We start from the raw sequence: 25,781 nt of genomic DNA, 5'->3' as shown, positions 1-25,781 counted from the left end.
CTGTTGGGCTCTATATCCTGTTAGATTCAGTTATCTATCAACCAGTAAACTAGGAGGAAATGCTTCTGGATATTTTTCTTCAAAATTACCTTCAATATTTATATATATATTTAAAATATATAAATATATACGATTAATTTATTTATATGAGAGAAAGAACCAAAGCATCACTCTGGCATATGTGATGCTGGGGCTTGAACTCTGGACATCATGCTTGAGAGTCCAATGCTTTATCCACTGAACTTTCCCAGACCTCAAAATCACTCCTTCATACACAATTTTATTTACGGGAAAAACTCTGATCAGACTACATCTATTGCTTTAATATTTTTGTCAGATTTCACTTTTGTCTTCTAGGGCAAATTAGACAAAGCTGTACCTTTGTATGAACTGGCTGTGGAAATTCGACAGAAATCCTTTGGCCCAAAGCATCCAAGTGTAGCTACTGCCTTGGTGAACCTAGCTGTTCTCCACAGCCAAATGGTAAGTCCCCATGCTGTAATTCTTTAAGACTATGGCTTGAAGGCAGGAAATACAAGTAAGCAAATTAGTTGTCAAATAATTCAACTGATTCACTAATGCTTCCTCTAGTGCTCTGGAAATTCTTGCAGTATCTTCGTATCTTGCAGTAACTTCGGTATCTACACCCATGTCCAGCAGAGAAGCAATGACAGAAGCCAGAACTCCCACCTTCTGCTCCCCATAATGATCCTGGGTCCACACTCCCAGAGGGATAAAAAATAGGGAAGCTTCCAATAGAGGGGATGGGATGTGAACTCTGGTGATGGAAATTATGTGGAGTTTCACCCCTCTCATTCAATAGTCTTGTTGATCATTATTAAATCAATTAAAAACAGGAAGGAAAGAAGAAAAAGAACAAACAACAACAACAAAAAACCTTCGGTGTCTAGCTTTCTGTTATACTGCTTCTCCAATCATGATTATTCAGAAATTCATCTTTTTCTGAGCATCAAATAGGGAGATATTAGAATCTTTAACTGCTTATTCCAGCAGGGCAGCTTAGTTTAGAATACATTCATTTCAGAAACACATTTGTGAGCATTCTTCCTTTTCTTTTTTTTTTTATAAGAAAAAACATAATGAAGCCTTGCCATTATATGAAAGAGCACTGAAGATTTATGAAGACAGTCTCGGTCGAATGCATCCTCGCGTTGGAGAGACATTAAAAAATTTAGCTGTGCTCAGGTAAGAGTTTTTTTTTCCACTTCCTCATAGAGTTAGACTCCCTTACAGAACAAAACAAAATGTTGGTCACGGGCAGTGGAGTAGTATGGACAATTCGGCACCCTCGGAACTAATCTACACGGCAACTTTGGCTTGCTTCATATTTATCTCAGGATGCAGGGAATAACTTACTTCCCCTTAATAACTTCACTCTTCCATTACAACTCGCATTGTTGTTGCTGTTTTGTTTTTAGGTAGAGACAGAGGTAAGGAGAGAGTGAAAGAGACCACAGCACTGAACCTTCAGCTTGGTGGGGGCTGGCCTCCAACCTGGGCCATGGTCACGTACATAGCAAAGCAACACACCATGCAAGTGAGCCCATAACCTGGTCCAAGCAGTGTCCCTGAGACACTGAAATGTTGCACAGCGATATAGATAGAAAAAGAGGAATTTGCACTGTGGGGAAAAACAAGTAAAATAAGCAGTTTTCCACAACTTGCTTTTCTGTGTCTCATAACGTCATTTGGATGTGGTAAGAGGTTATATTCTCATTTAAGATTGTTTTCTTCTCAAAGCTATGAAGAAGGGGATTTTGAAAGAGCTGCTGAACTATACAAACGGGCGATGGAAATAAAAGAAGCCGAGACATCACTTCTGGGTGGAAAAGCCCCTTCCCAACACTCATCAAGTGGAGACACATTTAGCTTAAAAACAACCCATTCTCCTAATGTCTTCCTTCATCAAGGACCAAGGTAACAGCAGCAACTGTAATTCACTGGAAATGTACTTTAGGAACATCTGGAACACTAGGACTTCAAACGTATTTTAAAAGAACACTTATTTTTTATTAAACTGTGATTTATTTTGTATGGCATATGTATGAAGTTGCGTTGGAGTTTCCATTGTGTCAGTTTTTGTATGGTTTTGACCAGAGCACTGCTCAGCTCTGGTTTATGGTGGTCCCTGGGATTGAACCTGAGGCCTTTTTGCCTTTGATGCCTCACACATGGAAGTCTCTTTGTTTAACCATTATGCTATGTCCAAGTCCAGTTTTAGTTGTTTAAAAGAATTAACGGGAGTCGGGCTGTAGCGCAGTGGGTTAAGCGCAGGTGGCGCAAAGCACAAGGACCGGCATAAGGATCCCGGTTCGAACCCCGGCTCCCCACCTGCAGGGGAGTAGCTTCACAGGCGGTGAAGCAGGTCTGCAGGTGTCTGTCTTTCTCTCCTCCTCTCTGTCTTCCCCTCCTCTCTCCACTTCTCTCTGTCCTATTCAACAATGACAACAGCAATAATAACTACAACAATAAAACAACAAGGGCAACAAAAGGGAATAAATAAATAAAATAAATATTAAAAGAAAAAAAGAATTAACTTCTCAGTGGTATGGGATCCAAGGACACAGACACAATAGAATCCTAAGGTAACATGAAGAATTTATCAAGAGTGGCTTGATCCCTGTTCACCAGCACCAGTGAACAGTGAAGACAGAAGCTGACGAATTTTCATCTATCCAGAGCTACTTTAGTCTCTCCATTCCTTCCTGGCTTTTCAGCAGCAGACCAGACCAGACCAGATGTCTGCCTCAAAGAACAGTCCTAGGGAGTAAAGGAATAATGTCTATGAAAGGTTTGGATTTTTTTTCTGTAAAGTCAATTAGCAACATGGACCTCTTGGTTTTGTTTTCATTCTGCCTTTGATCAAGCAGATTGAGTCAAATCCTGCTTTCTACATTTTTTTTTCTTTTTTTGCCTCCAGGGTTATTGCTGGGCTTGGTGCCTGCACCCTGAATCCACTGCTCCTGGAGGCCATTTTTCCCCCTTTTGTTGCCCTTGTTGTGGTTATTATTGTTATTGTTGGTGTCATTCACTGTTGAATAGGACAGAGAGAAATGGAGGAGGAGAAGACAGAGACGGGGAGAGAAAGACAGACGCCTGCAGACCTGTGAAGTGACTCCTCTGCAGGTGGGGAGCCGGGGTCTCGAACCGGGATCCTTCCGCTTGTCCTTTGCTTTCTACATTTTGAGCTCTCTACACTGCCAATTACGTCCCTGTGTAGCATGTATCTGCATAAAGTCTTGCAGGCATCAAAGCTCTTTGGCACTCTTTCACTTTCTGCAGAACAGCTATGGCCGCAGACACAGTTCCCAGAATAAGGACTTGACAGTCTGCTATTTTCATCGGTGGCTTAAATCTGCCTCTTCATTTATCTAAAGCTCAACTTAGCTCCTGAATTTTCCAGAGTTTATAAAATAAATTTATAAAACTTGTTACATCTGGGTACTGTTTGTATATTTATAAATAATAAAAGTCCATTTACTATGCAGAAGATTCAACGGTTGACTAATTGTGAAACTGAAAGATGTAGTATTCACACTTCAGTATTTGTTTGCCACCAGGGTAAGGGTCTGCGTCTGCACAACAAAATCCACCATTCCTGGTGACGTGGTTTTTTTTAATAGGACAGAGAGAAACTGAGAGGGAATGGGCCGGGTGGTGACACACTTGGTTGAGTGCACACGTTACAGAGCACAAGGACCCAGGTTCAAGCCTACAGTCCCCACCTGCAGAGAGTGGTGAAGCAGGGCTGCAGGTGTCTGTCTCTCTCCTCTCTATCTCCCCCTTCCCTCTCAGTTTCTGGCTGTCTCTATCCAATAAATAAAGATAATAAAAATACATTAAAAAAAAAAGAAACTGAGCGGGAAAGGGCATATTGAGGGAGAGATACCTGCACCACTGCTTGGGAAGCTTCGCATCTGCAGGTGGGGATTAGGGTCTTGAACCCAGATCCTTGTGCACTCAACTGGGTGACACCACCTCTTGGCCCCCCTCCAGTGTTTTCTAATAAGCACAGTTTCAGGGCTGGCAAAAGTAGCCCACTTGGATAGTGAACTGCTTGGTCATGTACTTCACCCAGGTTTGAGCCCAGCCCTCACCAAGTTGAAGGAAGTTTTCAGTGCTCTATCAATAATAAAGGGGGAGGCTGTGAAGCTTTACATTCTCTCCAGTTTATAGGTTATTATTTATAAAAATATGCTGAGCATTACCAAAAGCATTTTGAATAGTTGTCAGTACTTGCTGAGTAGCTTGTGATTTGGAGGGATTTTGGTTAATAATCTCTTAAGGCTTGGCTACTCATGTGTGGCCCTTGCTTGAAATCAGGATGGTGTGCACCAGTGACAGTCTATTAGAAATTTAGACAGCTTCGATCCTCTCCCCAATCCTACTGAATCAAGATTTGCAATTTATTAGGTCCCAGGTGACTCATGTGCACATATATTTGAGAAACAATAATCTAATTCTAATGCACTATAGGCCGAATGAAAAGAAATTAGGCAGCATCTTTTACCCCTCTCCCTCCTTTTAGTTCTGGATTTGCCAGCAGTGAAAGACAACGACCTTAGAATTAAGTTAGTGTTTAAATCTTGGCCATTTAACGGTATAAACAGTTCAGTGCATTCTAGTTAATAGGAAGGTAATCCGAGATCATTATTTTAGAAGAACCCCCTCCGACAGGGAAAAATAAAAGAATGATATATATTTATTACTACAAAATGTGGACTTAAAAAATTTGCAAGTGGAAATGTGTAATGTTATTCAAAGTGATTTGACAAAAATGTATTACAGTTGAAATGTAACTTTATTTTGAGATATTAAAGTTTAAATGTAATTTCAAAAAATGTTTTAAACTTACAACTTATTTATTACCAACTCAAAAAATTTCATGTCGATTGACTACCTAAAGAGATTAAGAGGTAACTGGGAAAGATGTCTCTCTTTTAGGGCCTCAAATGGGAATTTTGTGTTCTCATTATACATCTTCATAATGAAAAAGGCAGCTGTCACGCAACTCAATTAGAAATCTGAATTGGCATGCTTCAAATTGTGGTAATTATAATGCTAACACTTTAGAGAGAGAGAGAATGGTCATATTACCTTTTTGTGTTGGTATTTGTAGGTGTTCAGGGAGCGTTTATGTGAAGAAGCTCATAAGGCATATTTTCTTTCCTACACAAAACACTTGCGTACTATCATACTTCCCCATTAACAGTGAGGAGAGGACTCAACTCGAACATATTGTTCACGACTTTTCAGAGCCTTTGTGCTGTGGCCACCTGAGAAGTGCATTTCTATCTCACATCCAGAGCACTGTTATTTACTAATCTGGTCAAGTGCCGTGGGCCTATTAGTAAGGTACAATTCAGCGCTGATAGACCTCTCACACTTAGCTGCCTACATGTAAAGGCTTTCATGGCATTCACACTGAGAAAAGGGCACTCGGTTGGAAAACACCAGGCACTTTTTTTTTTCCTGCTAGAATAATCTAATAAATTTTCATAGAAGATGCCAAACCAAAAAGGACTGGAGGTAAGACTTGGTACTAGACATGAGCAATGTGCCTTGCCAACAACAAAGGAAGGGTATTTAGAAAATAGTTCTAATTGTTATGCTTTATCAAATTAGAAAAATACTTAGATAAGTAAACCCTTAAACCAAATTAGCATTCCAGAGGTCCCAAAGAAATCTGATTGTTTGAAAGACTGTGTTCCTTTCTTTGAAACTCATATCTTCCGGTAAACTCCAAAAGCTATTTCACGTGTGAACACACCGATTTTTTTTTTTTTTTAAATGTAAAGTGGCGAAGGCACCATAAGTGAATTAGGCTAGAAAGACTAGCCCCTTGCTTTCCCAACTTCACTCTAACCAGAGTCAATCTGTGGTCTGGCAGAAGAGCTCACTTAGTGCGCCATCTGTCACCTGGTCATGCAGGTTGGAGCCTAGTGCACCATCTGTCACCTGGTCATGCAGGTTGGAGCCTAGTGCGCCATCTGTGACAGTCACCTGGTCATGCAGGTTGGAGCCTAGTGCGCCATCTGTCACCTGGTCATGCAGGCTGGAGCCTAGTGTGCCATCTGTCAGTCACCTGGTCATGCAAGTTGGAGCCTAGTGCGCCATCTGTCACCTGGTCATGCAGGTTGGAGCCTGCGCTGCGCCACAGCCTGGGCTGCTACAGAAGCTTTTGTGCTGCGGATTCTTTCCCAATCTCTCTCTGAAAAGAAGCCCAAAGCAGTGACACCCTGGAGATGACAAGAAAAAAAAAGTCATCATTAAAAAATAAAGAGTAAGGGGAGTTGGGTGGCAGCGCAGCGGGTTAAGTGTACCGTGGCACGAAATGCAAGGACCAGTGTAAGGATCCGGGTTCGAGCCCCCGGCTCCCCACCTGCAGGGGAGTCGCTTCACAGGTGGTGAAGCAGGTCTGCAGGTGTCTATCTTTCTCTCCCCTCTCTGTCTTCCCCTCCTCTCTCTGTCCTATCTAACGATGATGACATCAACAACAACAATAACTACTACAACAATAAAAACAAGGGCAACAAAAGGGGAAATAAATAAATAAATAATAATTAAAAAAAGGGGTGGGATGCGGAGTTCTGGTAGTGGGAACTGTACTCTTATCCTATAGTCTTGTCAGTGTTTCTATTTTATAAATAAATTAATTAAAAAATAGTCACAATATGATCCTAGATAATAAGCTTTTAATTTTTAAATATTACCCACCTAGAGATACAATGTAGATATTTAAAGCAAAAATCATCATCAAACTAGATAAGCATAGTAATGGCCTGTGAATAAAGTTATGCAGACATGTTCTTTATTGGTCTCCAGACCATCAGGAATTTATTTCAGGTTCTCTAAGCCTTCATTTGTGTACAAGTGTGAAGAAACCAATGTATCAATTTATGATTTAGTGATAAGATCAAGGGAAATGATCCTCTTCTGGTGAATGAATATTTACTAGTTATTGTAGAAGTGGATTAGGCTTCTTTACATCCATGACCCAGGACAAGTGCTTGTTATATCTAATTACCTAGAGAACTTCTATTTACGTGAAATATTTGGAAGGCCGTCCATATGATGGGCATAATCTGTGTGCTATCTGCCTATTTGTCATGTGCTCCTCAAAGTACGTGATTCCAGATCTAAGTTCCACAGAAGTAATGTTTTTTCTTTGGTCAGTGTGGAAATATACTTTGTACTTCCTTAAAGTAGCTTTATCTGCCCATTAAAAAAAAAAAAATCCTTTTACTTTTCTTTCTTTTTTTGAATATATAATTCACGTATATAAACTCTTTAAGTGACTACCTTTCAGTTTTTCAGGAAGTATTTGAGAAGACATTTTTATTTTGTAAGTTAACTACTTTAAATTCTCTATTGACCAAGTTAGTAGTTGTAGACAGTTTCCTTATACTTGGTAATTTCAGACACAATGAATTTGCTGGCTCTAGCCAATAGGTTATATCTCCTCCTTTTGCCAGTATCTGAAGACTACTGACCATGACCCTGGACAACAGACCAGAAAGGATTGCTAGTAAGAAAAGGAGGGTTACAGCCAACAAAACAGCTCACTTGAACAAAGCTCCGTTTTGCCACATGGGTGACCAGGTTTGAGCCTGATCCCCACCACATATTCAGTGCTGTGGTCCCTTCCACTCTCTCTCCGTATCTCTCTGCCTTTCTCTGTCTCTGTACAAAAAAAGAAAAGGAATATATAATAGCGATTAGTTTCTTCCTGCTCCTCCCAGAAAGGTCAAAACATTTCAATGAGTTAAGTTTTCAATAAGACTTGTAAGTGTCTGCAGCATTTAAAAATTTTTTTCTTGTTAAAATGAAGTACGAGTTTTAGGAGTTGACTTAGTTAAAGGGTACAAAGTAATAAGCAATAGTCACAGTATTTTGTCAAAAGTATAATAATTCAGTGAAGATTTAATATATTGATTGGCACTGCCCTAACTTTTGTCAGTTTTAAAATGATTTGTTTTTAATCGCAAGGGGGAAAGTTCTTAGATAAGTGTAAATACATGAAATAAAACATAGGTTCATGCAGCTTGTTATCTACATATTCCTCATCTTGGCCATGAGGTCCTCCAAGCTTTCACCGGAATCTTCTACTGTTACCTCAGGTACAGAATCGTCCTGCTATCAACAAATGAGGGAAACAGTGAAAACACATCCATATAAAACTCTTGGTACTTAGAAACATTTATATCAGTAGGCTTTAACGATGTTCAAGTTTATAAAGTATATCTCCTTTAAATGAACATGTCTTCTAATTTTTAGAAGAGACAAAGTCCTTTACTTTGGCACACCACTTTTAATTTATAAGGCACACATTTTGTATTCTTATTAATTTACTGGATAGGACAGAGAGAAATGAGGGGGGGGGGGAAGGCACCAGTAAAACAAACTGGGGCTCAGCGCCAGCAGTACAAACCCACTACTCCTGGGGGCCATTTTTTCCATTCCCCCCTTTTTTATTTGACAGTTCAGAGAGAAACTGAGAGGGGAGGAGAGAGAGGGAGAGAGAGGAAGATAGACACCCACAGACCTGGATCCTTCCACATGGAAGTACGTATGCTTAACTGGGTGCACTATTGTCTGGCCCCAATTACACTACTCTTTAAGATTTGTATGAATGAATGGGGCTATGGCTAAAACTATTAATATAAAACAATTATTTTCATTTAATAAAATCTATTTGATTCATTAGTAAGTGGACAAACTTACGCCTATCTTTTCAAACAATTTAAAACATGTGCACAGCTCCGTATTAACACGGCTATACCCCCAACATATCTGAATGCCCAGACTGTCAGCGATGGAAAGCAGGGAACACTAACATTGATGATCAAATAGGATAAAGATGAGGTAAGTATTTTCTCTCACGGAGTATTTATTTATGGTAAATTAGATTTTAAGTGTACCTTTTTGGGAATTGTATATGCCACTGTAATTCCTTCAGGTAGATCCGGAACTGGGCCTGAAGAATTTTTCAGTTCCTCTTCTGAAACCTCAGATACCAACTCAATACCTGTAAAGTGAAATCTGATCTTGTAACCGTTTTTAAGAAAGTTAGTAAGGGGCCGGGTAGTGGCGCACCTGGTTGAGTGCATGTATTACAACGCTCAAGGACCCAGGTTCAAGGCCCCGGTACCCACCCGCAGGGGAAAACTTTATGAGTGGTGAAGCAGGGCTGCAGGTGTCTCTCTGTCTCTCTCCTTCTCTATAACTCCCCTCCCTCTTGATTTCCGGCTGTCTCTACCCAATAAATAAAGTAAAAAAATTTTTTTAAGTTAATAATTATCACTTATAGTTTCTATATAACCTTAGTTATAACTACACTTCCTTGCATAAAGGCTTTGTTTTACACTGCCATTTCAATTTGTATAAGAAATCCTACCCCACTCATTGTCTTCATGTATTATTTCCTCCTCTTCTTGAACAACCTCCTGTTTCGGAAGTGCTGCCACCTTTTTCTGTAGAGAACAGACAGTATCAAGGCATTTTCCTTAATCTTACTTGTCTGAAGCAATAATAATTCAAACAGGAAGTTTAGGGACATGACTCAGAGAGAGAGAGTCAAGGATTTACATACGTGGGGCCCTGGGCTCTGTTTCTGGTACCATCTATACCTAAGAAAGTGGTTCTGGTGATCCAGGTGGTGGCACAGTGATAAAGCTTTGGACTCTCAAGCATGAGGTCCTGAGTTCGATCCCCGGCAGCACATGTGCCAGAGTGATGTCTGGTTCTTTCTCCTATCTTTCTAATTAATAAATAAATAAAATCTTTAAAAAAAAAGTGGTTCTAGTCTCTCTATCATGTATGTATGTATGTTATCTAGAGCACTACACAGCTCTGGCTTATGATGGTGTAATGAGCTTCAGTAATGAAAGTCATTTTGTTTAAACATTATGCTATTTCCCCACCGCCTCTCATAAAAACACATAAATCTTAAGATTTAAATAGGTTCTTTATCTGTCAAAACCAAGATTTTTATACTTTTTGATACACTAAACAGAACTGCCATTTTTTCTCCCTCGAGAAATCAGTGTGTCACACCATTATTTGAGATTAAACCTAAGACCTCACGTACACAAAGGATGTGTATGACCTCCCTAGCCAAGCAGTAAAATCTTCAGTCGTGAAGAATGACGTGTAAATACAGACTTAAGCAATCCAGAATCCATTTTTCAAGTTACTGTGTAGACAGTATGATCTCACATATGTTGTCAGAACTGATGCACACCTTGTGCTCCTGCTGCTGCTTATTGTCAGATCTGATGCACACCTTGTGCTCCTTCTGCTGCTTATTGTCAGATCTGATGCATACCTTGTATTCCTCCTGCTGCTTTCTGCAATTCCTGTCATCACACTGAGGGTTTGGCTTCATGGACATAGTGGGGAAGAAGTCCTGCATTGCATTGTATCCAAGGTAGAAACTCACAGTACCAAAATTTAACAAAAACCTAGGAAGATAAAGCAATTATAAATAAAAACAAAAAGGCAAATGAATTTTTCAAAAATGATTTTGCAGTTAGTAATGACTTTTATAACAAGCAAATTATGATTCTTTTTCTAAATCTTGTTTCCAAGGCCTGGTCCATAGCAGCTATGTGCTGCATAAATACAGGAATGAAGTCTGGGACGTAGTCTAGAGGATAAAGCGACTGACTTGACAAGCACGAGGTCCCGAGTTTGGTTCTCTGTACCAGCACTACATATGCCAGGATAATGTCTGGCTTCTCTTTCTGTCTCTCTTTGATTAATAAGTAAATGTTTTTAAAAATATTATTCCGGGAGTCAGGTGGTAGCACAGCGGTTAAGCACACATGGTGCAAAGTGCAAGGACTGGTATAAGGATCCCGCTTCAAGCCCCCGGCTCCCCACCTGCAGGGGAGTCGCTTCACAAGCTGTGAAGCAGGTCTGCAAGTGTCTGTCTTTCTCTCCTCCTCTCTCCATTTCTCTCTGTCCTATCCAACAACAACATCATCAATAGCAACAACAATAACCATAACAAAAAACAAGGGCAACAAAAGGGAATAAATAAATTTTAAAAACATATATACACACACACACACATATATATAATTCCATTTTCCTCCTTTGGTGAAATCTACACAAACTGAAATATTTGGTTAACTTTTCATAAATAAATATACCCATATTACTGTATCATAATATAAAATATTAATATTATGCATATTTATATATAATAAAAGTATACATTGTGTACAATTAAAACATACATTTAAAATAAATTTAAAAGATAGGTAGTAATGCTAATACTGCAAATGCTTCAGGAAACACTTATTTTAACCAGATAAGTCAGTGCTCACTCACTTTAACACATTTTGAACCAAGATCCCAGCGACTACACCCATGGTTGTAGGAAGGCTGGCTGCACAGACACCTTCTCGTTTCAGGGTCTTTTCATCAATATTTGCAGCAACTACAAGCGGTGGAGCACACTATATGAAAAACAAGAAAACAGATAAAAGGAAGTTTAAAAGAAAAAGTAGAATACAAGTTTGTCTCTTATTTGAACTATAGTGCTTTTTTAATTTTATTATTTTTTTAAATTTATTTATTGGATAGAGACAGACAGTCAGAAATCAAGAGGGAAGGGAGGGATAGAGAGGGTGAGAGACAGAGAGACACACCTGCAGCATTGCTTCACCACTTGTGAAGCTTTCCCCCTGCAGGTGGGGACTGGGGGCTTGAACCTGGGTCCTTATGCACTGTGACATGTATGCTCAACCAGGTGTGCCACCACCCGGCCCCTATAGTGCTTTTTTTAAAATCATTTTTATTGGCAAGGAGGTTTAATGGTTTACAGTACAGTTGCTGACACATGGGTACAATTTCTCATCTCCCTGTGATTAGTGTCTACAAAAGACCCTCAAGCCCAACCAACCCACATCCTTCTCCACCATAATGATATGGTGCATCTTCAAGGCCTCCAGGGACTCTAGTACCTAACAGGCAAGAACAAACCATACTGAACGCTGCGCACCGCAAAACAAGCAGATTCTCCAGGAATCATTAGTTGGATGTGTCCTGAAACTGCGTTTTCACTGACTCCAGACTCCAGCCATGTTTGTCCCAGTTCATTACAAGCCTTCACAGGTGAAAACAAGAACATAAAAGAGCATGAAGTAATTTCTCGTGAGTTCTATTCATTTAAAAGATTGGATTTACATAAAGGACTGTCAACGATTCTTAAAAATCAGTTTTCCAAGATAAAAGAGGAAAGTTGCAAACAATCAAATTCCTAGGTAACTGTCACTCTATGTAAAAAGAAAACTCAACAAGGGCAACAAAAGGGAAAAATAAATAAATAAATATTAAAAAAAGAAAACTGACAGCATTTAAGAAGCAAACAATATAACTATTTAACTGAATTGAACCATAATTTATCGGTTTCCTTATTAATGTAAAAACTCATTTCTCAAAATAAAATCTCATTTGAAAACCTGTAAGCACTGTAGTTCAAAGGAAAGGAATTCAGTTTCACTCTGAGCAGTGTTTGTAAGCAAGTTTCATGTATTCATACGTTCATTTACATATAAAGGTTGAGGCCGCTGCTGAAGAACAGCTGCTGCCAGATGTGCATTCACTTCAAAACTGACACTTCACTGCTTGCTCTCTGCTACTTCATGGCTTCCCCCTTGGTGTCAAAGTTAGACAGGTTCTACAGATATTGGGGTCAATTTTAAAAGTAGTATAAACATATGAAAAGGATTTCAGTGCACAATTCTTTTTAAGGCGGGGAGTATGTACTGATAGATTATACAGAAAAGTAGGTAAATCCACAGGCAAGGGGTATACTCACTGTATTTATTGCCATCCGTGCTTCAAAATTGTCCACACAACTAAGAACCAGGTCAACAGGTGTTCCCTCTTCTAATCCACCATTACTAGGCAAAGAAATTTTAATTGAGGGAGAAAAAAAAATCAGGACACATAATACATTACTAGGCAAAGAAATTTTAATTGAGGGAGAAAAAAAAATCAGGACACATAATACATTCTACTTAAGACATTATTTTAGTTACATGTTATTTCATTCAGTAAGTGAATATAACTGAGACAGTGTTTCCTATTAAGATCAAGTATGTCACTGGCAATACAACACCAATGGCATTACAACAGCTCTTATAGAAGATGGATAAAGGTGCAAGAGGCAGTGATTAGCTTGTTCACAAAAGTTATCATTTGCTATCAAGTGTCACAGACTTACCAACAGATTGTAATGAAAGTGAATATAGGGTCTGGGGGGTGGCGCAAATTTTCCTGCACGAGCACCCAGGTTTAAGCCTGCACTCTCTCTGTGGGGGAAGCTTCTCAAATGATGGAGCAGGCTGCAGATGCCTCTCCTCCTCTCTCCCTCACTCGTCCTACTTCTCTCTATCTCTACCCTCCTCATCCTAAGATAAATAAGTTAATAAAAAGGGCTATTTCACAGAGGTGTGACCTGCTGACAGAACACAAGTTATAATTGAGGACCCCTTGTGACATCATTATGACGCGTCTTACTGTGTTGTTACTGGCTTTTCTGGTATATAACTGAGCTTCTAATATTGTACAGTTACACAAGAGGATTAGCATCCTTTTTTCAGATCCTAGGCTACATGCAAGCAAAATTTTATGGCAACCCCTTTCATTCCTTAAACTTCCGAGAGAGGACAGAGACACCACAGCACCACCTCACCACTCATGGAGCTTTCCCGAGATGCTCCCATTTGGCGCCATGGCTCAGACCTAGATCTTCACACATGGCAGCATACCATGTGAACCAACAAAAAAAGTCAACTTTCTACAAAAGTTTAATTGTGTGTTTAAGAGAGACAACAACTGTTTATCTCTGACATGTGGTGGCTCCAGGGATTAAACCTTTGGCTTCTAGTTGCAAATCCTGTTTTTTTTTGCCTCCAGCGTTATTGCTGGGGCGGTGCCTGCACTGAGAATCCACTGCTCCTGGAGGCCATTTGTTCCCTTTTGTTGCCCTTGTTGTTCTTCGTTGTTGTTGTTGTTGTTGGATAGGACAGAGAGAAATTGAGAGAAGAAGGGAAGACAGCGAGGAGTAAAGAAAGAAAGACACCTGCAGACCTGCTTCACTGCCTGTGAAGCTCCCCTGGCCCCGCCCTGTGCCGCAAGTGGGCAGCCAGGGGCCCGAGTCGGGATTGTTGCGCTGGTCCTTGCGCTTTGCACCATGTGTGCTTAACCTGCTGCTCTACTGCCCTTGCCCCGCAAGTCCTGTGTTCTATGGCTCAGATATCTCCCTGGTCCTCAAATTAACTATTTTATTTTTATTTTAATGAGACACACAAACACGGGGGGGGGGGGGAGAGAGAGAGAGAGAAGGACACAGAAAGAGAGAGAGAAATACAGAAGGAGGTCAGAGTATGGTTCATCTCTAGTTTATGGTGGTGATGGGGATTGAACCTATGATTTCAGAGCCTCAGGCATGAGAATCTTTTGCATAGCCATTAAGCTAGCTCTCCAGTCCCAAATTAAGTATTTTAAAAACAGAAATATACATCAATCCACCAACTCACTGAATTACTCACCAACAGATTTTTCTGGTAGTACTTGTTTAACCAAGCTGGAAATATTTATAAAGTTTTACCTTATTCTATCCATGAAATGTTGAAAATTTTCTACTGTGGTTATATTGTAGTTGTGTACTTCAAAGAGAACATCAGGATTAATGTTCCTACAAGGGAAAGAATAAAGACTAAGTTTAGAAAAACGGAATTCAAGCTAGCCAAAGAAATTCTGGGGGTCAGGAGATGGCTCGCCCAGCAGAGGACTGCACTTAAAAAGCGTAGGACCACAAAAGTGTTGCCACAATCTACGTGCTGGGAATTAAGCCTTTATGGCCTCCATCAGCTACAGCTAAAACTCATCAAAGAGATTCTTTGTTTCTTACTCAACTCAGAGCAAGTATGGGGCAACAAAGTCATCTTTGCTCATTCTATCAAGTTTCAATAGAGACCATGCAGCTCTTCAAAACCTGAAATATTTCCTACCTACCCCTATACAGGAAAAAAAAAAAGTTGCCAATTTAGTTAGAAGTGGTAAGAGAATCTTCTGAGTGAGTGAAGCCTGAATTTTTACAGAGAAAAGTTCAAGTCCATTCACACATTAGGTCAACTTCTACCAAACATACAGAGTAAGGTTTCATGAAATAGGCCTTTAACCGGCGCTCCATTTACCTCAGTGTATGTTCTGCTGCTTCAACTTTACTCAGGCCTGCTTGGTGGGGTTGGAAGAAGAGTCTATTCATATTGGCCAGTTCCACCTTGTCATAGTCAAAGAGGAGCAGCTAAAATTGAAATAGGTGTACGAAAACATCAAATAACCAAACTTAAAAATAATAAGAATCTACAACAGTCAAGTTAATGCTTTAGCTCTAAATACTACTACTAACTTTAAAACACTACGTGCCATATATTAACTCAGCTAGTACACATATGTCTGCACTACACAGGGACCATGCTCCTCATTTTAGAAACAAGATAAGGTGGGGAGTCGGGAGTCGGGCGGTGGCGCAGTGGGTTAAGCGCAGGTGGCGCAAAGCACAAGGACCGGCATAAGGATACCGGTTCGAACCCCGGCTCCCCACCTGCAGGGGAGTCGCTTCACAGGCGGTGAAGCAGGTCTGCAGGTGTCTGTCTTTCTCTCCCCCTCTCTGTCTTCCCCTCCTCTCTCCATTTCTCTCTGTCCTATCCAACAACGACAACAACAATAAGACAAGGGCAACAAAAGGGAATAAATAAATAAAATAAATATTAAAAAAAAAAAAAAAGAAACAAGGTTGGCAAAATAGCACACTCAGTGCACTGCTTTGGATGTGCACGCCCCAGGTTTGAGCCCGGCCTCCATCACATTCAAGGTAGCTTTGTGCTATGGTCTTTTTCCCTCTCTCCTTCCTGTCCCTATAAAAAAAAATAATAATAATAATAATGCTAATAATCGTAAATTAAAAAAAAATGAAATCACTATGGCACTTGCCCATAAATTCACTCAGCTAACACTCAAATGAGCTGGGATTTAAATTTAGATGTTCTCAAACACATTATCTACACTCTCTTCACAGTGGTGGACAGCTGCTCTGAAAGATGCACAGTGAAATTAACACGCATCCAACTTCTAAACCTGTTCTGACTTCATTTCATTTCTCACAGAAGCCAAGAACCCATTAGATAAATATCAACGTAAATATGATTTAACAGAATGCCTGAAGTTAAAACTACAGTGTAGCATAGCTCTTGTCATGAAGGTGACTCTGCCTGTGTAGGCTCACAGCGCCATTCCGAGCAGAATCACCAGCCGGCTAGCGGTTCTCTCTGTATTCTTTAGGGACGACAGTGTTTATCACACACACTCATTAAGTTTAAGACGACCCAAAGGTCCCACTTTTATCAATTTTTATCCAGAGATTCCCAAAGTCCTTTCCTTGATTTAGAATTAAAACAAGAATGAATTTTCTTAATACAGAACCTAAAAAATTTTAACTCAGTCCATAAAAGAAAACCCTAGGTAAGCCTTAATACCTTGCTAGAAAATATATCACTTGGATCCAGGAAGCAGGACTCCGGGTAGAGAGAGTGCACATGCTACAATGTTCAAGGTCCCTGGGTCAAGCCCCAGGGTTCCACCTGCAGGGGGGAAAGCTTCACAAGGGGTGAAGCAGGGCTGCTCTTTCTTCCTATCTCTCCCTTCCCATTCAGTGTATCTCTGTCTCTATCCAAAATAAAAAAAAGTAGTAAAATATTTTTTAAAGAAAAACCTATCATTTGTGTCTATAATTTTCTAATATAGAGTAGCCAAAATACAGTTTATTCAAATTCATTAACCAATATTTACTATATACGCTTAAATATTAAAATCTAGTTTAAACCTCATCGCTGGTTTATAATGCCAGAAATCTTCAGGTTAAGGACTGACAGTTCTGTCAGTAATTAGTTCTGATCAAGGCTAAGTCACTTTCTAGTGATGCAGGGTGCCCTCAGAAGTTCCAGAAACCTTCAGAAATAAGAAGAAACTTACTCTGCAGATCTTCAGCTTATAAAAACTTGGGTGCATTTTTTTTTCAGCTTTAATATTGCTGTGTTGAGGAAATATAGAGTTGCAGGATTGCTGGTGTCACAGACATACAGCTTCATAGTTCCCTGAGACAGGTATCTGCCTATCTCACCTTCCACTAAGCTAGCTTCTCCCACCATTAGGCATTAGTTCCCCAGCCTTCTTAATGTGGAGAGTTTTTAAAAAATATAAATGTCTTTTTTATATTTATATATTCATATAATCAGGATTATTTTCTAATGTATTTATAATTTTATAATTTTAAATTGTATAAGGTATTTTATATTTTTATATTTATTCTTTTATATTTATATATTTGTAAAAATACAGATATTCTGATTAACCTAATATGGGGTAGAATCTGGATATCAGAATTTGTTTAGCTTCCCAGGTAGCTCTCATTACAGTAATATTTGGCGGTGATCAAGATTCTTGCTGCTAAAATTGTGGCGCTGGCTAGCAGCTTCAGCATCTCTTTCAGTCTGTTAGAAATGCAGAAGCGTTCCCTCAACTTTAAGAGGCATAGCAATCATCTGAAGAGCTTATTAAATACATATGATGATTAGACATGTCTGGGATTGAGTCAGAAAGTCATTTTTATTTATTTACTTATTTATTTTTTGCCACGAGGGTTATCCCTGGGGTTTGGTGCTGGCTTTGTGAATCCACCAATGCTACCTGTGGCCATTTTCTCCCCTTCGCCCCGCCCCCTCTTTTACTTGATAGGAGAGAAATTGAGAGGGTTTGAGAGGGGGGGGAGATAGACAGGGACAGAGGAAGAACCCGGGTTTACGTCCCTGGTCCCCCCCAGCCGTGAAGCAAGTCTGCAGTGTCTTTCTCTCTCCCTCTCTCCCCTTACAATGTTGACAAACATTTTCCAGTGTTCTGGCATTATCGTTTCTATTTTGATAAATGAATGCTAACTTTTAAATCTTTTTTTTTTTTTTAATGTAAGGGGAAATAGACTAATATACTGAAAGCCTGGATAAGCTTTGTGGAAAAATGCTATCTCAAAATAACAAATTAAAGGGAATATGATTGTGGAAAGCATATGTATTCAGTCATTCTGTATCAAATGTCTGCTCTGTAAATCTTAAGACATGCAGACAGACTTCTGATATAAGGCTACTTTTTTATCCTACTCACAAATGAATTAATTCTAGGAAAAAAAAAAAAAAAACCTGGTCAGCTAAGGAAGTAGAGTACATACGTGATCCCTGAAACCACAAATGCCACACACAGTGGTGCTCTAACCTTGGCCACCCTACCCCGAAGTCTAGATCTCCCTGCACCTCCATAAGCCGGAGATGAGCAGTGCTGGTTTAAAAAAAAAAAAAAAGGCTAAGTAGGGGAGGTGGAATAGCTCACTTGGACAGTGTGCTACTTTCCATGTGCTCTACCCAGGTTGAAGCCAGCCCTGACCATGCTGAAGGAAGAAGCTATGGTCTCTAACTCCCACTCTGCCTCTTTGTCTAAAACAAACAAACAAACAAACAAACAAATACATTCTAGGGCATTCTCCAGTTCAATTACACGAGTAAAGAAGGCATAAGCTTTCTACTAGTCTGTCTTATATAAAGCAGATGTTTAATAAATTTTTTATTCACGTCTTTTATCAGTTCAACACCACTCTTCCCTAAGTGTCTATACCAAAAGTTCAAATGATTTATGTCCCACTCCCAAACAAAATGACTCTGGATACAATTGGGTAATCCACCTTTAATCAGCTGAGGCATCACCATTCATTTGGGTGGGAATACTGTAATCATTCTGGGTAGAAAGAACAATATAAATAAAAATAAATAGGCAAATCAATAAGCTATTTGTAACGAGAGAAATAAAAAATTCTAGTTTGTACCTGGCTTACTGCAGAGAGTCGGTTACCTATATGAGAGTCAATGAAAAATGCTTTTACCTTACCAATGCCACACCGTGCCAGCATTTCAGCAGTCACACTGCCAACTCCACCCACACCTACTACTGCCACCGAGAAGGTCCGAATTTTCTGGGAAATGCAATAGTATACATGTCTTGGTTAGTCAGTAACTCCATCAAAATGTCCTGAGAGATTATTTTCACTTACTAAAATCATCTTCCAAAACTTGGAAAGATTTATCATACCTCATAGTCGCTTACAATCCCCATTCGTTTCAATGCCATCAGGCGGCTGAAAACAAAGGGAAGAAAATGTTTTGACAGTTTACAATCTTTCAATAGTGGTTTCCTGAAAATACATCATCAAAGAAAACAAACATCAAAACTAGATCATTGCTAATCCTCTAAAAAAAGAAAAATCGGGGGCTGGGTGGTGGCACAGCAGGTTAAGCGCACACGGCGCAAAGCACAAGGACCGGGGTAAGGATCCCGGTTTGAGCCCCTGGCTCCCATCTGTAGGGGGGGGGGGGTCAGTTCACGGGCTTCCCCTCCTCTTTCGATTTCTCTCTGTCCTATCCAACAACAATAATAACAACAAGGGCAACAAAAGGAAAAAAACAGTCTCCAAGAGCAGTGGATCCGTAGTGCTGGCACTGAGTCCCAGCGATAACCCTGGAGGTAAAATAAATAAATAAATAGATAGATAAATAAATAAAGTGGTCCAGGAGGTGGCGCAGTGGATAAAGCACTAGACTCTCAAGTGTGAGGTCCTGAGTTCAATCCCTGGCAGCACATGTACCAGAGTGATGTCTTGTTCCTTCTTGCTCCTCTTATCTTTCTCATTAATAAATAAAATCTTTAACAAAAAAAAGAAAGAAAGATCTTCCAACTGGCTTTTAGCAGATTAATCAGTGAGGCAGCTTTAAAAATGTGGACATCTACTTTTCTAGGCCATAACCTGTGCAAAAAGTTGTTTGTTTGTTTTTTGTAGTTGTATTCTCAAATCTTTTAATGTACAACCCTATAGAGAATGATTAAATTGGCAAGTATCTAGATGAGATGCATCCAAGTGAAATCTCAATATTTCCCCTGCTGTCTTAGTATATGTAAGTATTTAACACTCAGCTTTAATGCTTTTTTTAAAATTTATTTTATTTTTGATGATCCCACTCAAAAGTGGGACTTAAGAAACCAAGAAAAGAGAAGTGCAGGATGAAATAGACTAGCTGTGGTCTACTGAAAGAGATCCAAGGGCTCTAAAGGGGGAGAGGAGGAAAGGGGCTGGGGTCTTAATGCACCGAGTTGGAGGAAGCTGTCTCGAGTGGCCTCCCCCAGGGCTCTGTTCTGGCTCCTACGCTATTTAATATTTACATCAATGACCTCCCAGAAACTTCTTCAAGGAAGTTCATCTACGCCGATGACATCTGCTGTGCAACTCAGGCATCCAAGTTCGACATCCTCGAGGAAACACTCACGAAAGACATGTCTCTGATATCTGATGACTGTAAAAAATGGCGACTAATCCCTAGCACTGCAAAAACAGTATCATCTGTTTTCCATCTACACCATGCCTCGGCCTCGCGTGAGCTTAATGTGCAGCTTGGCGATACGAGAATCCGGCATGAAGCCCAGCCAGTCTATCTTGGCGTTACTCTCGATCGCACTCTGTCATTTCACGAACATCTCATAAAAACTGCAGCAAAGGTGGGCGCGAGGAATAACATCATTGCAAGACTGGCCAGCTCCTCATGGGGCGCGAGCTCTTCCACACTACGATCATCCTCTCTGGCATTATGCTATTCCACTGCAGAATACTGTGCCCCAGGATGGTTCCGTAGCCCCCATGTCCACTTGGTCGATTCCAAATTATATTCCTCCATGAGGATCATTTCTGGAACCATCTGTTCCACCCCGGTTCCATGGCTGCCAGTTCTTAGCAACATCGCCCCGCCAGATATTCGTCGGGATGCAGCATCATCTAAGTTCATTTCCCACGTCTACGCTCGACCGGACCTGCAATATACGCGGATATCTTCGCCCACCCTGTCCAACGCTTGATGTCTCGTCATCCAATCTGGTCCCCTACGCCTACACTGAACTTCTCTGTTCCAGACTCTTGGAAACAGAGTTGGCAGTCAGCTGAGGTCAAGAACAAACACCTCATCACAGACCCCTGCAAGCGTCAACCCGGCTTTGACCTAGCACGTTATGATTGGGCCCTCCTCAGTCGCTATTGAACAGGGCCGCTATGTTCCATCGCTGGGGAGCCAGAGACGACCCGAACTGCCCCTGCGGCTCCAGACAGACTATGACCCACATAGTCAACGACTGCCACCTCTCCAGATTCAAAGGAGGTCTCGAAACTTGACATCAGGCTCAACCTGACGCTGTTGACTGGCTGCGGAAGAAGGGCAAACGCTAGAAGAAGAGGAAGCTGTCAGCTGGAAGCGGGTGTGGTTGCAGATACCTATCATGATGGGCCATAAGAAATGGTATACATTAGGGACTATCTCACAGATCTTATCCCCCCAATAAAGAGATAACACATACTTATGAATACCAATGGAACAGTTTCTACTCATTCTGATGTCAGTTCATCATTCAGTCTCTAAAATTTTCGAACTGTCAACCTTTCATATCTGGTAGCATAGTGAAGCATATGAGCCTTGTCAGCTATAACCAAATAAAATGGAAAGAAAAAGGTTGAATTAAGGCAGCTTGATCACTGACTGGATTGATGAATAAGGGAAAAGCAGGAATCTTTCAGGGCAGGGAGACAGCTCTTCTGGTAAAACACTCTATATCATGCATGAGAACCCGGATTCCAGTCCCCGGCCACCATGATGGGAACACTGCGCATAGGGGCAGCTTCACGAGTGGAAAAGCAGGGCTGTGGGGTCTCACCTTCTCTCTCTGTCTCTCACCTTCTAGATGGAAGAAAATATATAGAAGAATCTGGTATGACTTCATTTGAGTTAATGTGGACTCTTCTAGACTTAAAGAATCAGAATCTTTGTCAGTTTCTTCTATTACAAATTAAACTGTAATGAACATTTTTGTGCCTAACACTGGTCTGCATTTCAGGTTGTTAAAAAAAGAAAAATGCAAGCAAGACTTCCACTGAGGTTTTATATGTCATAAATAAATAAAGTTTTTTTTTTTAATGTAGTCTCTTGCTCTTTCGCTTTGTGAGCATTTTTTTTATCGACACAAAGTTACTTTACTCTTTATTTCTTTTTGCAATGTCAGTGTCACTTTGCTGAGGGAGTGTTGAGACAGAGGATTATTGTCCACATTTCCCAAGACAGCTGTCAGTACACTCCAGTCCTCCAAATCCATCCATCCTCGGGACTCAGATCCCCAGCCTCCCCTTAGTGCTCCTCCCTGCCCCTGGCTTATTTCTGTTTTTCCTGGGGCAGCTAGACCTCTGTGAACTTTTCTTTTTTTAAATATTTATTTATTATTTATTCCCTTTTGTTACCCTTGTTGTTTTATTATTGTAGTTATTATTATTGTTGTCGTCATCATTGTTGGATAGGACAGAGAGAAATGGAGAGAGGAGGGGAAGACAGAGAGGGGGAGAGAAAGACAGACAGCTGCAGACCTGCTTCACCGCCTGTGAAGCGACTCCCCTGCAGGTGGGGAGCCGGGGCTCGAACCGGGATCCTTCGCCGGTCCTTGTGCTTTGCGCCACGTGCGCTTAACCCGCTGCGCCACCGCCCGACTCCCTCTGTGAACTTTTCAATAAGACAAGCCTGGTGCCAGGCTGGGACTCATTACCTGTCACTAGCTTGAGGACCCGAGGAAGGGGACAACAGCTCTCTAAGCCTCAGGGCTCCCCTTCCCACCCCACCCCTATACAACGGGGGTAAAATAATAACAGCAGTCTCCTAGGTTACCGTCGGGAGGAAAAGTGACCATGCATTTGCAATATGCTTATTAGCAGGTCAGGAAAGTTCAGTCCCTGTGCACTGAACCATAAAGTCTCAGCATGCACACAGCAGCAGTCCAAGAACACCCAGGCCAGGCTTAAGCCTCGCAACGCTGACAAACGCTGACAGGTGTCTACAACTGTCCCCACTTTACAAACAAACAAACAAACGCAAGCAGAGAGGGGTCCAGGCCCTCCCTGGGCAGTTCTGAGCCTTGACCTCTGCACGGGCACCCCCACCGCCAAGGGGCCCCATTGGCGATGTGTCACCGAGCCCGGAACACGCGCCCAAGGCGGCATCTCTTCAGCCCCCGACAGGCCGGTCCGCCGGCTGATTTACAGCCTGCTCAGGGGAGAGCGGTGCAGACAGGTCTGGGAAAGGCGATCCGCCGTTAAACCGGAGTCGGGCGATCCGCGGACACCGCAAGCCCGCGAAGCTCGGAGCCGGCCGGGGGCTCCACAGCCGGGGCCACCTGGAAGCTCCTCGTCCCGCCTGGAGGGACCCGCACGCCAGTACACGTGTCCCGCGCGGCTGCGGGAGCGCACCGGCCGGCTGCGCACTCGGGGCCCTTTCGTCTTATGTTTAAACATATTCGCGTATTGATCACTGGGTAGAGGCAGAGAGTAAAGAGAGGGGAGAGGCAGAGACACACCTGCAGCCCTGCTTCACCACTCATGCTTCCCCTACAGGTGGGGACCGGGGGCTTGAACCCGGGTCCTCGTGAGCTGTGATGTGAGCGCTCAAGCAGGCGCGCCGCCGCCCGGCCCTGTGTCTGTATCTGCGTCTGCATCTGTGTCTGTCTGTGTCTGTGTCTGCATCTGTGTCTGTCTGTGTCTGCGTCTGTCTGTGTCTGTCTGTGTCTGCATCTGCGTCTGCAGAGCGCCGTCTGGGCAGCACCATCGGGAGCAGCACCTGACCCGCCCCAGCCCGACCCGGGACGCCATCGACCCTGTGTCTGTGTCTGTGTGTCTGCATCTGCATCTGCGTCTGCAGAGCGCCGTCTGGGCAGCAGCCGGGAGCAGCCCTGACCCGCCCCAGCCCGACCCCGGACGCCATCGGCCCTGTGTCTGTGTGTCTGTGTGTCTGTGTCTGCATCTGCGTCTGTCTGTGTCTGCGTCTGTCTGTGTCTGTCTGTGTCTGTGTCTGTCTGTGTCTGCATCTGTGTCTGTCTGTGTCTGTCTGTGTCTGCGTCTGTCTGTCTGTCTGTGTCTGCATCTGTGTCTGTCTGTGTCTGCATCTGCGTCTGTGTCTGTCTGTGTCTGCGTCTGTCTGTGTCTGTGTCTGTCTGTGTCTGTGTCTGCATCTGTGTCTGTCTGTGTCTGCATCTGCGTCTGCCTGTGTCTGTCTGTGTCTGTGTCTGCATCTGTGTCTGTCTGTGTCTGCGTCTGTCTGTGTCTGTGTCTGTCTGTGTCTGTCTGTGTCTGTGTCTGCATCTGTGTCTGTCTGTGTCTGCGTCTGTCTGTGTCTGTCTGTGTCTGTCTGTGTCTGTCTGTGTCTGTGTCTGCATCTGTGTCTGTCTGTGTCTGCATCTGCGTCTGTCTGTGTCTGTCTGTGTCTGTGTCTGCGTCTGTGTCTGCATCTGTCTGTGTCTGTCTGTGTCTGTATGTGTCTGTGTCTGTGTGTGTCTGTCTGCGTCTGTCTGTGTCTGTGTCTGCATCTGTGTCTGTCTGTGTCTGTCTGTGTCTGCGTCTGCCTGTGTCTGTGTCTGCGTCTGCATCTGTGTCTGTCTGTGTCTGCGTCTGTCTGTGTCTGTGTCTGTCTGTGTCTGTCTGCATCTGTGTCTGTCTGTGTCTGTGTCTGTCTGTGTCTGCGTCTGCCTGCGTCTGCATCTGTGTCTGTCTGTGTCTGCGTCTGTCTGTGTCTGTCTGCGTCTGTCTGTGTCTCTGTCTGTGTCTGTGTCTGTATCTGTGTCTGTCTGTGTCTGCGTCTGCATCTGCGTCTGTCTGTGTCTGCGTCTGCGTCTGCGTGTGTCTGTGTCTGTGTGTGTCTGTCTGTGTCTGTGTCTGCGTCTGCATCTGTGTCTGTCTGTGTCTGTCTGTGTCTGTCTGCGTCTGCGTCTGTGTCTGTGTGTGTCTGTCTGTGTCTGTGTGTCTGTGTCATCTGCGTCTGCGTCTGCATCTGTGTCTGTCTGTGTCTGTGTCTGTGTGTGTCTGTCTGTGTCTGTGTGTCTGTCTGTGTCTGCGTCTGCGTCTGCAGAGCGCCGTCTGGGCAGCAGCCGGGAGCAGCCCTGACCCGCCCCAGCCCGACCCCGGACGCCATCGGCCCTGTGTCTGTGTGTCTGTGTCTGTCTGCGTCTGCGTCTGCAGAGCGCACCCTGCTGCGTCTGGGCAGCACCCGGGAGCAGCCCTGACCCGCCCCAGCCCGACCCCCGGACCCCGGACGCCGCGCGGCACCTGTAGGGGTTGGAGCCCACCACCTCCGGGCTCATCTTCTCGATGCGGGTCCGGCCTCCCCCGTCGCCGCCCGCGCCCCGCAGGCTCCTCTCCCGCGCCAGCTGGCGCTCCAGCTCCTCCACCCGCCGCCGCAGCCGCTCCGGAGACTCCGCCATGGCCGCGCCCCCGCCGCCGCCGCCGCCCCACGCTGCCGGGCCGGCCGGGCCCTCGAGAGGGACGCGAGCGGGCGCCGCGCCGCCGCCAAGCCCGAGCCCGGGGACCGGCTCGCGGAGCCCCGCCGACAGACACGTCTCCCGCGCCGCCGCGGGCCGCCCACCGCGCCACTTCCGGTGTGTCGCAGTCATCGCTTCCCCCGCTCCGGAAGAAACAACAACGACAGCTCTTCTCTTGCCACTTCATTCTTCGCCGGAACCGAAGAGTCCAGGCCGCAACAGGCCTAGGGCCTAACGCCCCGAGCCGGCGGCCAGCGAAG

General features: G+C 43.0%; 2 protein-coding genes across 5 annotated transcripts in view; one reads left to right on the top strand and one right to left on the bottom strand.

Moving 5' to 3' along the window:
- NPHP3 (nephrocystin 3) overlaps nt 1–2,062 on the top strand; it is a 59,873-nt gene extending 57,811 nt beyond the window's left edge. For 2 of the 3 annotated variants that reach the window (XM_060180260.1, XM_060180259.1), the window contains 3 exons: nt 358–483; nt 1,091–1,206; nt 1,762–2,062. In XM_060180260.1, coding sequence (XP_060036243.1) covers nt 358–483; nt 1,091–1,206; nt 1,762–1,942 — 423 coding nt within the window. In that variant the 3' untranslated portion in view covers nt 1,943–2,062. Of the gene's footprint in view, nt 1–337; nt 484–1,090; nt 1,207–1,761 lie in introns of those variants that run through there. The other variant, XM_060180261.1, reaches the window with a different exon arrangement.
- Nucleotides 2,063–6,696: 4,634 nt separating this feature from the next.
- UBA5 (ubiquitin like modifier activating enzyme 5) lies at nt 6,697–25,500 on the bottom strand. Of its 2 annotated transcripts, none has more exons than XM_060180251.1 (12): nt 25,310–25,500; nt 19,231–19,276; nt 19,025–19,114; nt 15,237–15,346; nt 14,648–14,734; nt 12,851–12,935; nt 12,032–12,136; nt 11,359–11,486; nt 10,349–10,484; nt 9,419–9,494; nt 8,943–9,049; nt 6,697–8,154 (listed from the first exon to the last, which is right to left on the bottom strand). In XM_060180251.1, exons 1-12 carry the CDS (start codon nt 25,462–25,464, stop codon nt 8,074–8,076), a joined length of 1,206 nt encoding a protein of 401 aa, XP_060036234.1. In that variant the 5' UTR covers nt 25,465–25,500; the 3' UTR covers nt 6,697–8,073. The 2 variants fall into 2 exon arrangements, with proteins under 2 accessions (XP_060036234.1, XP_060036233.1); XM_060180250.1 differs by having other exon boundaries at nt 6,697–8,157; nt 25,310–25,499.
- Nucleotides 25,501–25,781: the final 281 nt, after the last annotated feature.

The sequence above is a fragment of the Erinaceus europaeus genome, chromosome 21 (genome assembly GCF_950295315.1).
Source record: "Erinaceus europaeus chromosome 21, mEriEur2.1, whole genome shotgun sequence".
NCBI lineage: Eukaryota > Metazoa > Chordata > Mammalia > Eulipotyphla > Erinaceidae > Erinaceus > Erinaceus europaeus.
This window is presented reverse-complemented; position numbering and strand designations above follow the sequence as displayed.